Here is a 13,772-nt window from a genome sequence, read left to right as displayed (position 1 = left end):
TCAAACTTGCCTGCTCACATTAATGGAGCAAAAGGAAGCGTGAAGAAAAGCTATCTCAACATGAATTTTGTTTGGCAGTTCAGCGTGCTAACTGAGAAACTGAGCTGGGTTCCTCCTTTGTTAAAAGGGACCTGCAAAGAGAAAAAAAGTGGACCTGGGTCCCTTTTGTTCTTTGACATGTAGCAGGTCAGCCATTTTAATATAAATATACAAGTAAGAGAAATTCAGGTCTTAGCTATGCTCCAGGAATATGACTCAAGAACTGAAAAGAGTCATTCTTGGTGGAAGGGGAATTCTGCTGTCACATTCTCCCCCTGGTTGGTGCACACACTGCAGTCTTTCCTTGGGATTTCACTGTGTTTTCCCTGGGCAAGAAGGAATAGAACTTGGTGTATTAATTTCTCCCTGAGGCAGGAGGTATTTTGCAGGGTACTGCTCTCTCCTCATGATGATTTTTTTTTTTGGCATGAGAGTTCTGAAAGGGGGATGCTTCTATTTTAGAGAAGCTCTCCAGGAAGTTCCCCCCCCCCCCATGAGGTTTGTCGCTTGGGAAGCAGGGGTACCTTGTTAAGGATTTCATTCTCTCTGGGGACGGATGGCTGGGGTTTTCTGGATGTTAGTTTCCTGGGGATGGGATCCGCTTTGTCCCTCAAGCGTGTGTGGAATGGACTGTAGCGTTAGTCTCCGGGACTGAGGATTATGCTGAATATTACACTTCTCCTGTCAGCTACGTTCAGCCTGTTTCCTTCCCGAGCAGATGCTTACAAAGAAAAGGAAACGCCGCCCTTTACATAGGAGAAGGGTAACCTCCCCCAAGCCCACACTGCGGGCCTGCGCGCCATTTCGCGGCGCCGAGAAGCCTATGCAGAGGGCGCATTCCGGAACGAGAAGCGGCCAGTCTGTGCGGCGACCCGGCACAGGCAGCACGCTCCGCCGCCAGCCTCCCTCCCCCCCCCCGGCAGCCTAGATCAGCTGCCACGCTCCCTCCGCGCGGCGCTAACGCGGCGGCGGTTACCTCCATTTTGTGACCGGACACAAGTCGCCGCGTTCACCCTCGCCTCAATATGGAGCAGAAAGGAACGAGGGATCACGTGATAGGGGAAAGGCGGGCTTGAAACCAGCGCGCGCATCCAGCTGTCGCTTGCTGGCAAGGGGAGGAGAGCGAAGGCCTGGGCCTGTCCCTCTCTCTGTCTCCAACGACCTCACGGTGTCTCCTGGGGAGCAGCGTCTCTGGCCCCATATGGGAGACCAATATTTTCCGTTTGGTGCCCCCAGGATCGTTGTACTAAGCAGCCACAACAGGCGCACGCATGAGGACGGGGCGAAATACAAGACACAGCTGGGTGCGAATGCTGTGTCTTCCTTAAGTCTCTGTACTTCCCTTGCACAGGCACCCCCAGATCCTAGCATTTCCACCTACATATGGAAACCACCGCCACAACCCTCTCTGCAAGCCCGCACAGCACTCCATGAGAATCCTACTTTGTCTGGAGACACTGCAAACTAGCCACTGAAGACTAAAAAGCACTTAAATGCAACATCAAATTAACTTTTGGGAAGCAGCTCCAACACCAGTTCATTTGCTTCATATTTATAGCACAATAGCTTCTGAGGAACACCCTTCTAGATTACAGTGTTTTCCCAGCCCCAGATATCAATATCCTTTATCAATGAGAAAAAAAGGCATGCAGATAGGAATTGTGGAGAAGCTTGTGTTGGCTCTGTCAGTGTATATCAACTGATCTGCAGGGACCAAGCCTAGCTAAGAATAAGATAGGGCAGCACAATCTTCAAGCCTATTCAACCGCTAAGTACTTTCAGAGACCAAAAGACAGACAGAGACAGTGACAGTGTTTGGTGGAGACACTTGTCCTCTGGAAAAGTGGCTGCAGATTAGTCATGGCATTTTTAATCAAGAAAGTCAGCAGTGTCATGGTAAATTTAGTAAAAGCCATAGGTTATGATTTTTTATAAAATACTTTAACATAATACCTTGTTAAAATCATAGGCCAGCATCTACAGCCTTTCCTCTGTTGTGTTCTCCTCCTCGCCCTGCTGAGGGGGCACGACATCCACAACAGTATCATTATCCTCTGTACAGCAACTCTAATCTTGGCCCAGTGAGGAAGGGGATGGAGGCTGAAGAGCAAGCCTGCCCTACATTCATACCAGTGGCAGCTCCTACATCCTGTAGGACTTAGCCTGGCTCCCTGCTCTGGATATTGCAATCTACTGCATGAAATCACATCAGCACTCAGGTTTGGCCTGGTCACCCCTCAGTTGTGGTGGCACTGCAACCCTGTGCACATGTTGTAAAGCCCTGAATGGAGAACCAGGCCCAACCCCATAGGAGCCACCACTGAGGGGCAAATGTGGGGCAGACTTGCTCTGACATACCCCATCCTCAGGGCCTCTCCTCTTCACCAGGCTGGCAGGCCAACCCACCTAGAGCCTTCCTGCATGGCAGTCAGAGAAACCACATCCATAACATTTTCACCACCATGAAATCTGCAGCCCTAAAATGACCATTAAACTCATTTTGTGCTTGTGGGTTCAGAAGCTGAGTGACTGATGTTACATTTTATCCAAAGATGCAAAAAGTAATAGTTATGGCATTGTTTTTAAAAGGGTTAATGACCACTTTTGGTACAAAATATCGTTATGCAAAACTACAAAATGGGGAACAAATGGCAAGGTGATAGTACTACTGAAAAGGATCTCGGGAGGTATAATAGATCAAATTGAATGAGACAGTATGAAGAAGTTTAAAAGGGCTCATATTCTTGGATGTATTAACAGGAGTGTTGTACATAAGACACAGGAAGTAATTTTTCAACTGTAATTGGCACTGGTGAGGCTTCAGCTGGAGTACTGGGTCCAGTTCTGGGTGCCACACTTTAGGAAAGATGCAAGTAAATTGGAGCGAGTCCAAAGGAGAGGAACAAAAGTGATAAAAGGTTTAGAAAACCTGACCTATAAGGAAAGGTTACAAAAACTAGGCATTTTTAGTTCCGAGAAAAGACTGAGGGATCTGATAGGGAAGTTGTCACTTCCACGAGGTATAGTCTCACTTCCATTCTCAGAGGTTGTAAGGAATGTTGTTCATTTTACTTACATATAGCCTGTCTTGCCTCCCATTGAGAGCAATGGAAGAAATTCTGAACAAGATCAAGAATTCACTCATTTACTGCTGATGCTCCTGGGAGCATAAGCAGTGAGCAGAAAACACCTCAATCAATAGTGAAAATTAGCAACTTTGAGGACATTTGTAAGAAATTGTTATAGTAACTGTATAGAAATACAGATTTTTATCTTGTTCTCAGAGTCTATCCTGTAGAAGTAATAAACTACACATAACTTTTTAGTAAACAAGTTTGTTGTTCAGACTTTGGTTTGGTTTTTGTAATGCAAGGGATAGGAGAGTCTGAACAAGTGGTTAATAGAGCCCAGCAGGCATGAATGGTGTAGTGTTATATACCTGGCATAGAAATACATAGACAGACAGACAAGACTCATCTACCCACACAGGAGAACCAGAATGAACTTAAGAAATAAAGGAAACACTACCTGTGAAGATCTTCTTCCTTTCCTCTTGTAGTCTTCAATATCTCTCTCCTCTTTGATCCCAGACATTTTGGAAGGATGCACTAACTCAACTGCTCCTTTTAACCTAGGTAACAAGCAGTGAGTCAGTATTTACCTCTGTGGGTCTTTTTCTTCCCCATATGTAAAGAAGCAGGCCTTTCCATGGGTTGGAACAAAAGAGTGGCTTTACTAAGGGGACAAGGTATGCCAGTGGGGCAAAGCTCTCTCTCTCTCTCTCTATATATATATATAAAAAAAAATAGTAGAACAAGTTATGAGCCAGTAGATGGAAGCTTAGAGGAAGAGTGCTACAACAGGATTTGTTTGTGTTTAACCTTTAAGTTATTTACTCTAATTGCTAGTTAGGGAAGTGAGGTCTGAAAAAAATGTTTCAGAGTTGATTTATAAAACACCATGAAATCTATCATATGCTAGATCAGCAGTTCTCAAACTGTGGGCTGGGACCCCAAAGTGGGTCAGGACCCCATTTTAATGGGGTCTCCAGGGATAGCATTAGACTTGCTGGGGCCCAGGGCTGAAGCTGAAACTTGAGGTCCACTACCCAGGGCTGACTACGATAGGTTGACTATGATAGCTATACAACAGCAGGTATCCACCTTACTACATAAAATTTCATTTCTCATCTTAGATTCTGTTCCTGATATGCTTTAAAGGAGTGGTGGGCAACCTGCAGCCCATCAGGGTAAACCGCAGGTTGCCCGCCATTGCTTTAAAGCCTCTAATGTTTAACAAATATTGTTTGTTAACATGATGATTTCCCTGCTTTATTGGGTATGTTTCCCTTTGTGTTCTACTCACTGAGCAAGTAGCCTACAAGACTGGAGCACTATAACATGGGAAAAACCATTGCCATAACAGCAAATACTGCTCTAATGCTTTACTTTAGACATTAATGCAAGAATCCTCTAATGCCACTGTGGATTTCTGCTAGTTAAGAAAGTCCAAAATAGCAATCAGTTGACCACTAGTGATCTGTATGTAGAGTACAACTGATCACATGGTTTTGCCTCATCTTTGTTTCCCATTGTATGTTTCATTAAAGCTAAAAACCTATAACATTTCTAATGCCTGTCTTGTAAACAACGGCTTACAGTACCAAAGGTACATGCAGTCACAAATAAGGGAGGTAGTCAACAAGACAATCTTCAAGATTGAAAAGTGTCAGAGCTCATGTGCTAGATCAGCAGTTCTCAAACTGTGGGTCAGGACCCCAAAGTGGTTCAAGACCCCGTTTTAATGGGGTCGCCAGGGAGGGCATTAGACTTGCTGGGGCCCAGGGCTGAAGCTGAAACTTGAGGTCCACTACCCATGGCTGAAGCCAAAACCCAAAGGCTTCAGCCTGGGATAGTGAGGCTCAGATTACAGGCCCCCCACCTAGGGCTAAAACCCATGGGCTTCGGCTTTACTTCCCCCTGCAGCGGGGCTCGGGCAGGCTCAGGCTTCTGTCCCTCCTTGTGAGGTCATGTAGTAATTTTTGTTGTCAGAATGGGGTCACGGTGCAATGAACTTTGAGAGCCCCTGTACTAGATTATTGCCCTTTAACAAGTGAAGGACAGCATGTCCCCTCTGCTCCCTTGCTATTTCAGTTAATACTGAAATTTAGTCCCCCAATTTCCTTTACACTTTTAAAATAGCTGGAAACAACTGCACACAGATTTAGTCAATATCGAAACTTTTTAGTCACCACACGAAATTTACAATATAATCTACTCAGCAGTGAAATATTCTGGTAAATGTATTCCAACATGGGAGTAAAGTATAAGCTGAAAACACAAGGGCATTTTTTCCTCTGCCCTGGTGATAATTCAGTCAGTGTACTAAACTTAGCTTTTATATACTGTCTTTTACAGGATATATAAAAATTAGTGATTTCAGTGTACTTTTTTTTAATTTCAGGAACTAAAGAATATCCTGGAAAAGGCAGAGACCCCAGTTAGTAAGAGTCAGATGTACAGTTCTTCAGAGGGCAAGAAGTATCATAATCTAGAATTATCCCATATAACAAAGTATGCATAATATAAGAACCCCCAATAAGGGAAAAAAATTGTTTTAATATTGTATGTTGGTTTTAGATTTAATTCTAACAATACAGTTAACTTATTCAGCGAAATACAGCAATGTAGAATCTAGTAAATCAGGAGCAATTTTATGGATTATTCCAACAATGGTACTTGAAAAATGTAATTAGTAAACCAAGGAACTGCTTGACCATCACCACATGTGCAAGCTACTAAACAGAACTATTCGCTTTTTAGGTAGGCAGTATACACATTTAATACATGCAATAGATAAAAGTTTTGATTCTACATTAAATGGGAATTAACATTTATCCTGTAAACAAAACAAAAAAAAGACAAGATTTAGATAAAACTTTATTTGATCTAAAATTAAATCAAAATTTGATTTTAATCAAAATTTAAACGCTGTGATTTAAAACAATCCATCCTGTTTAGAAGCAAAAGCTTTTATAGGATCATTTATGAAGTACCATCAGAGCATCTCTGTTGTCCTGGAACATGGTCTACCTCATTGCTAAGTTTTGTGCAGCTTCATACATGTCATTTCAGAGGTAAAAGTCACCAATTTCTCTCTCAAGATTCCTTACAGCAGATGTTATGGTTGACTTGAGGGAGGCTTCTCTGCTCTTTGAAGTCTTTAAACCATGATTTAAGGACTTCAATAGCTCAGACATAGGTGAGGTTTTTCATAGGAGTGGGTGGGTGAGATTCTGTAGCCTGCGCTCTGCAGGAGGTCGGACTAGATGATCAGAATGGTCCCTTCTGACCTAAGTATCTATGAATCTATGTTGGAGAAAATAGGAATCTATTCCCTATATATTTCAGAAGCAAGGAATTATGGGTAGCCGGAGGTGGTGGAACCAGGAATTTGAGGCAGTCACGGGCTGCCAAAGGGGAGCGTGTGCAGGTTTTCATGCATGTTAGCACAGGCCTGGGGGAGTTGTTAGAGGCGTGGGAGGAGATTCCCCAATCTGTTCCCCATTTTAGACCTCTATTGGGCCTTTTTAAAGTTCTAAATCCCCTCACTTTCCTATCAGCAGCTGTTGTCACTGCCAACAAGGCTCTATGCAGGCTAGAACTGGCAGGAGAGGTAGAGAGGTTGCCTGAAATCTGGTGCCACAACCAACACAGGAGACCAGGAGATACTACTGTCTGCTTAGAGGCCAGTTGAATGCATGAGATATCAACTGGGATGCAGATAGGCCTGATGGGCTTGCAATCATGCATAACATTTGGCAGTGCTATTTCTACAATGCGTTTCACAGAAAGTTAGGGCACTATTTAAACACAGCTGTAGTTAAGCCAATTCTGACAAGGATAATATATTGCAAATATATCTGAAGATTCCTTTAAAACAGTTTCATAAACAGAATTAGAACTGGGCTAGAAACAATGTAAATGGTTTATACTGTTGCAGACAACCCATTCCCAATGTAAGCAGCATTATCTCTTGTGAAGAGCAGGAAAATATCTGATTAGGAACACCATGGATTTTCAAGCTTTATTAATCATGATCCACACTGTTAAATGTCAGTAGAACAGCTCCCCTACCATGTGCAAACTATGCAACATCCCTGAGGCAACTAAAACAATCGCTTACATGGAAAGTTATTCTGACCTGTTATACTACCGTCTGGAGTTTCCTCTCTGCCTCTATGCAGTAGCAGTTACTAATGGAGGCAGTCAGTTTCTCCCTTTCTTCTAGTTGCTTTTACACGCTTCAGGCCTGGATACCTGAGAAACGGAGTGGTGGAATCTTGCTGTGAGTTTCTACTGGGAAGGAAAACCCACATCCCTCCCCAATGGATTGCAGAGAAAGGAACAGCTGTGCAACAGTTCTCTCCCACAGTTGGGGCATTACAGGATCTTCCATGGGTGGTGGTAGGATTTGCTTTGTATCTTATTCTCAGTGCGGGCCAGATCCAAAAAAAAAAAAAAAATCTATTGAAGTCAATGGGAGTCTGACTGACTTCAATGGGCTTTGGATCAAATTCCGTGAGGGAGACTCTTCCCAGTCATGCATGGCAGCTGCATGTTGGTTGTTTTGGTGGGTGGGACAGACTTTGGCTTTAGACGTTAGTCTCTCCTTGGGGACAGTGAGGATTGTGCTGCTGTGGGTGCAACTGCAAGACTCTTCGGGGGCTGTGGCGGTGTCACGTACACCAGTCTCTCCCCCAGGAGGTGCAGTGAGAAGGATGGCATTTTGCGGTTGTCACTACGGGGGGGGGCGGGGAAGAGGGAGAGAATGGAAGTAGGATGGCATTTTGCAGCTGTGGGTTGCCGGGTGTTTATCGCTCCCCACCCCCGATCTTAGGCTGGAACAGCCGCTTTCTCGGGTGCCGACTGGAGACTGTTTGTCGCTGCCGGGAAAGGGGGCAATGGTGGCAATTACGCCCTTCCCTTGGGTGCGCGCGTTGGGGATTTTACTGGAGGACCAGGGCTCACTCTCCACCCCCCACCCGGCGGTAGGGATACTACGAGCATTGGTGTTTCCTGGCCGGGCCCATAGCGCCAATCTCCCTCCCTCCTCCCCCCACCCCCGGAGAGTAGAAAGCTCAGAGGGCGGCAAAATGGCGGCTGCAGCCCCGTTGCTTGAGGGGCTGGAGCATGAAGCGCAGCCCTCCCCCCGCCCAGTGCGCCGTTTCGCAGCGTTGAGGCGGCTGGGCCGGGGGGCGCTTTGCCGCCAGCCCGCCCAACACACCCAGCTGCCTGCGCTCCAGTCCCAAAGCCACCCGCAAGGGACCCCGCCGGGCACGAAAGCAGCGCGGCGGGAGGCGGCTTCGCTACCCCTCCCTCGTGTCTGGCCAGACAGCAGCCCCGATCCCTCCACGCGGCGCTAACGCGGCGGCGGCGATTACCTCCATTTTGTGACCAGACTCGTTTCCTTCACTTTCAAATTCAATATGGAGCCGAGAGGGAGAGGGGAAGAGCGGTCACGTGAGAAGAGGGGAGGCTGGCTCGAGACAGCGCGTGCGCTCAGTAACAGAGACTTCGGCAGAGCTTTCGCGCGCAGTGGCAGGGCCGCCTCCTCCTGTCCTCCCCTTCCCGCCAGGAAGCCGGGGGGCGCTCAGGGCGATCCCGACCCGTGACGGGGGAAGAAAGCTGGGAACAAGAGCGCTGTGTGAGCAGCCACAGTTGGGGGGGGAGGGGGGCGGGGAAACGAATGTTCCCTGGGCCAAGCACGCCGCGCTCCATGCCGTGACTCTGACAGCCACCTAGGGCGGCGGCACAAAAATCCAAACCCCTCGCCTCAGGGAATATCCCTGCGAGAGCCTGGAAAGCAGCCTAGGGGGCTTGAGTTGCACATGCAACGTACTATCAACAATCACCCTTAAGTACATATACGCAAAAATGAGGGCCTCGCCCGACCTGATTGCAGGACTCTCTCCACCTCCGTCTGGCAGCTCTGTCCCGCTGCTGCTCTACGTCCAGCGAGCTGCCCCTCCCCGCCCCCCTCCAAGTTTCCCACTCTCTCTTCCCTGCCCTTCCAGATTCCAAGGCCCTCCCTTCTCAGCCCTTCCCATAGTGCTCACCAGAGCCTTTCTTCCGGCTATGTCTGACAATTCAAAGGAGCAGCCATCTTCCCTGACACTCAACTGCCTTCATTCCCCGTTGGAACGAATGGGGGTGAGCCATCTTCTCTAAGGGCAGCCATACTTTCACCCTCAAAAGCCTACACAATTCAGCTGAGGGTAATGTGGGCTCACTTCCATCAAGCGAAATGGAAAATAGCAGCAGTTTTGAGGAAAGGCAAAGAAAGATACACAACATTGTAGCTCGTGAACAGCATTAAAGAGAACTACCCACCCTTCAAACGCTGAATATTATGAAAGTTAGTAACTTAGCGAGATAAAACAGTGTTCTAGACTTTAAAAAGCAACAGGATTGCCACCCTCGAGAGATCAAAAATCACGAGACAAACCTCTAAAGAGGAAAGATTGGTCCAGAAAAATCAGTTTTTTAAAAATCAGTATTTTCAAGGTCTTTGATTTCTTAACTCCCCCTTTATTCCTCCGCCAGTGTGTGATAATGTCAGGACGACAAGTCAACCAGTAATACACACAACATGCAATCCTCTCCCTGGATGCTCAGATGGAGACTCCACTTACTCTCCCCACCCCTTGAGATAAGGGTCTTCACCCAACAGAAACACCTGCTTGTCTCTTGCTGCCCTGGGACTTTTCCACCTGTGACACACCACCCACTGCATGCCCAGGACTTCTCTTCTGTCCAGGCTGAGTAGCATCACATGGCTGCTTCCCCTCACCCTGCTTTAGGACCATACATGTAGGCAGGGCAGGTCTGTAATATCCTCAATCCCAAGGCACTTACACAGGACTTTGCCAGTATGCCATTGCCCAGCCCTGAAAAAGAGTCACAGCTCAGAGGAACTTCTCACATGACAGCAGAGCTCCTCCTGCAAGTACCCCAAAAATGCCCTAACTCAGGATCAGTTTGCAAGAGTTGACATGACTCTTCTCCAGGTTGCGCAGAGGGGCCTCCCACTCCACTACCAAGGGTAGGAGTGCTGCTGCTATTCCTTCCCCCCCATCACTTTACTCTGCACCCCCTTAGCCCCATGCAACCTGTAGATCCACCTGCTGCTCTACCTTATTCTCCCACATTCACAGTGTTTCTGCTGCTCCTCATACTTCTTATGTCCTGTCTAGCCCCCTAAACCACAGAATAGCAGCCATTTTGCTTGCAGGGATGGCTTCAATCTCACTGAAAACTGGGAGATGGCTGCCAACTTTCTAATGGGCAGCCTCGCTACCATATGGAGAGGAACTGTAGGAAACAGTGGCCATCTTGGTGGCTTCAGCTCTATTCATAGTAGTTAGTGGCCATTTTGAATAAGGGGAAATTGATGTATTGCCACTATTCAGCACGTTTTCATAAGACATTAAAAATACCACAAAATCACCACAGTCATGATAAAATCATGAGATATAGCAATATTGGAAAAGCCTTGCCTCCTGTCTCAAAATAGTAGTTTTTCAGAAGTCTATACTGCAAAAGTAATCTTAGATTAGTACTAAATTGTGCATAAATGTGGTCAAGATTTTTCAGGAGTGATTTTGTATGCCTTAGTTTTTGTATATTCAACTGGATATACTGTAAACAGCTTTCATTTGCAGGAATTATTGAGCACCTATACTTCAAAAGTCAGGTCATGTTAAGGTGTCTCAAGTTGAGCACTAAAAATAAAGGCAATAGTTTCAATCTGCAGTCACTTCTGAAAGTTTTAGCTGCAGTAGCAAGTAACCGAGTAAATGGGACTGGGAAGTACTCAAAGTTGTTTGTTATATATAGCATAGAAGAAGGACACAAACTGAATAATTATAACTATAGGTAGGCAATTCTTTCTGTCTCTCTGGAGAAGGACTCTAGAATAAGCATAAAACCTGCAAAAACTATTCAACCTGTAAAAGTCTTCTTCCTTTCTTCTTACATAGTCTTGAATATCTTTCTCCTCTTTGATTGTAGTAATAGCCATTTCAGGAGGATGCACTAACTCAAATACACCTTTTAGCCAAAATAATAGGTAGAACAAATCAGTATTTATCCCTTTGTAGGTTTGCCCCCCCCCCCTTCCTCCTATATATGGTCACAAGACCAGTTTATTGGGTGGAGTAAGTCAATAGGTGTGGTTTTACTGAAGGAGGTGCAGGTGTAGGAAGGCTCTATAAAATTTGAGCAGAAACAGTATACAGAAAGTTATGAGTAAATAAGCAGAAATGTAGAGAGAAACAGCTACAAGTGTGTTAGCTACTATTATTCCAAGGTTGTATTTAACTATTGTTTTGAATTTCAACTTTCTTTTTGATAAACACATTGTGATTGTTATAGTTATACAAACAAAGTTTGGGGGAAAAGGTCTCTATCATCTCCAGCACAATATCTAATGACTCTTCTTTCTATAGAGCGAGTATCTTAAATCTATAGTACTCAGAAGATTGCTACTCTTTTAGATTCAGGCCAGATGCTCTAGTTCACTCCAGTTGATGCAAAGGGGTTAGAAAATTACTGGATTTCATCAACCAAGCATTCCACGAAGTTGGGACAGAGATGGTATATCCTTGGACCTGGTGTCTGGAGTGTACTGGAGATGGGAGGGGATGTGATCAGATTGCTATTGTGCTCTGGCTATTCTCAGTTAATAGGGAGATGGCTTCTTAGTGGCAATTACCAAAAATCCAAAGCTGGCCCTTAATATCTGATATTTAAACAAACTTCTCTGCATTTAACTAGCTTTGTTTTCAAATAAAATAGTTCCCCTAAATTTGGCTTTTGTTTTACTCATGCTCTGTTTCCTACAGAATTAGGTACTATGGGTAACAAAGCTAATTAATGATCATTGTAGCAAGTGTTGACCAAAACTTTTTTTAAACTAAAAAAATATAGCAAAAAGTCTGCTATTGGTTTTTGCTAAGATTGCCTTACAGCAGTCAAAGAGTGACATGGTTCGACTCTTTAGTATTCCTTCAACTGCAAAAGCCAAGATGTTATTGAGGTCTCAAGATGTACTCTTTTTATTTATATTTAAACTTAAGACTGGAAACAGTAGTACTCTGACTTAGGCTATATCTGTGAAATTTAAATTTGCAGTCATGCAGTAAATAAAATACAATTGATAACAGTGTAATATACAGTGAATACTTTATTGGAAAAGAGTAATAATACTCATAAGGAGAGAATGTAAAGGGAAAATAATAAACTCTGATCCATCTATGACAATGTGGGAGAAAGGTGATGGTTTCTCAGGGACTAATGTGGTTCATATAATATCAGTACGTTTGGTTTAACAAAATATTAAACACGAGTAAACACAGTTATATAGAAATATTCTGTTCATTAACACAAAACATAGTAGACAGGGTAATCTTCCTATTAGTTCCTTTAATGATTTTTTTCTATGATCATCTTTTTGTGTAATGATGTTTTCAGACATTATTGTAAAAATCTCAATCCCAAGAAAGTGGGTTTAATTTGCATGTATCGCCTGCAGTTATCACAATAATTTTAGAAGCGTAAATCATTTCAAATAATGTTCAGTAGTATTGGAACTCTGTTTTCGTCTGATTTGATCTTGTTACCAGTCCACAGGCAGATCACGTTTGAGTCTAATAGTCCTAATTCACAGTCACCATGAACTTCATGAAGTCCTTTGCACAAATGTAAAGTGGTAGTAAAATGCTACTGACTTAGAATGGTAGCATTTTACACGCATTTTAAATTCACTTTGCATTGGTCAAGAACTACATAGAGTGCAGGGCAATGGTGAATTGTGGCTGATGATTTCACATTACACAGGTTCACATTAGTTTACCAGAACTGGATGTAGGACTAAGCATCAGTTTAGATGAAATAACAGAGATTCAGGACAATCTTCCTCTTGTAAAACTGGGATATAATGGTATAAACAAAAAATGATAATGGGCCATTCTGAATAACTAAGGAACTACAGAATATAATTTACTGATTTTGCCAGTGAGTTACAGGAGTTTATACAATTTTTGTTAGCTAGATAGCAGGCCCTAGAGATTCTCAAACTGATTAATCATATCTCCTGGACATATCCCTTTCCATTTGTGATCACACAACATTTATTTACATGGAAATGTAATGTAGTTATTTTTATCCATTCTGCTGGTGGCTCTACTTTCCTCTTTCCCTATTATGTGTCATATTAGGTAGCAGCAGCTACCAGTGGAGGCAACTAAGATATGTCCTCCTTTTTTTCCAGCTGCTTTTGCCGATATTCAGGCTCCCCTTCACAATGACAAATCTGATGGACAGTAGTTTGTACTTTTAAAAAGCATGTGGTTTAAAAAGTGCTGTATTGTTCACAAAAGTCCAGATGAGTTTGCAAGGCAGTTGGCTGCTCAGTATGCAATACTTTCTCTGGATTTATAAGAATATTGTATATTTAAATATGGATGCTACTGCAGAAGCTTGAACTATTACATATAATTTGAAATTTCTTTATTTAGGACCCATCATTTTGACCTCTATATTTGATTTTATTACCCAACTTTTACTGAGCAAACACAGGAACATACACAGTATGTAAATGTATTTACATTTTGTTAGTCATAATTATATTCATTTTTATCCAATGTAGACTGCAAACATTCACTTCACTCA

The 13,772-nt window shown here is 43.9% G+C and overlaps 1 protein-coding gene and 1 long non-coding RNA gene across 9 annotated transcripts in view; one reads left to right on the top strand and one right to left on the bottom strand.

The window, feature by feature from the left end:
• HNRNPA3 (heterogeneous nuclear ribonucleoprotein A3) overlaps positions 1–11,136 on the bottom strand; it is a 27,519-nt gene extending 16,383 nt beyond the window's left edge. For 2 of the 8 annotated variants that reach the window (XM_038421547.2, XM_038421548.2), the window contains exons 1-2: positions 11,048–11,136; positions 3,568–3,670 (exon numbers count right to left, since the gene is read on the bottom strand). In XM_038421547.2, the coding sequence (XP_038277475.1) occupies positions 3,568–3,670; positions 11,048–11,121 (177 nt within the window). In that variant the 5' untranslated portion in view covers positions 11,122–11,136. Of the gene's footprint in view, positions 1–1,015; positions 1,145–3,567; positions 3,671–7,224; positions 7,359–8,482; positions 8,565–9,015; positions 9,065–11,047 lie in introns of those variants that run through there. The other 6 variants (XM_043505385.1, XM_043505384.1, XM_043505387.1 and 3 more) reach the window with 6 other exon arrangements.
• Positions 7,323–13,772, top strand: part of LOC122458137 — a 23,256-nt gene continuing 16,806 nt past the window's right edge. The window contains exon 1 of the long non-coding RNA XR_006278018.1: positions 7,323–7,386. This is a non-coding gene — a long non-coding RNA (uncharacterized LOC122458137). The remainder of the gene's footprint in view (positions 7,387–13,772) is intronic.

This window comes from Dermochelys coriacea, chromosome 11, assembly GCF_009764565.3.
Source record: "Dermochelys coriacea isolate rDerCor1 chromosome 11, rDerCor1.pri.v4, whole genome shotgun sequence".
In the NCBI taxonomy this organism is placed as follows: Eukaryota; Metazoa; Chordata; order Testudines; family Dermochelyidae; genus Dermochelys; species Dermochelys coriacea.
Note: the sequence above shows the minus strand (reverse complement) of the source record. Positions and strands in the feature narration are given on the sequence as shown.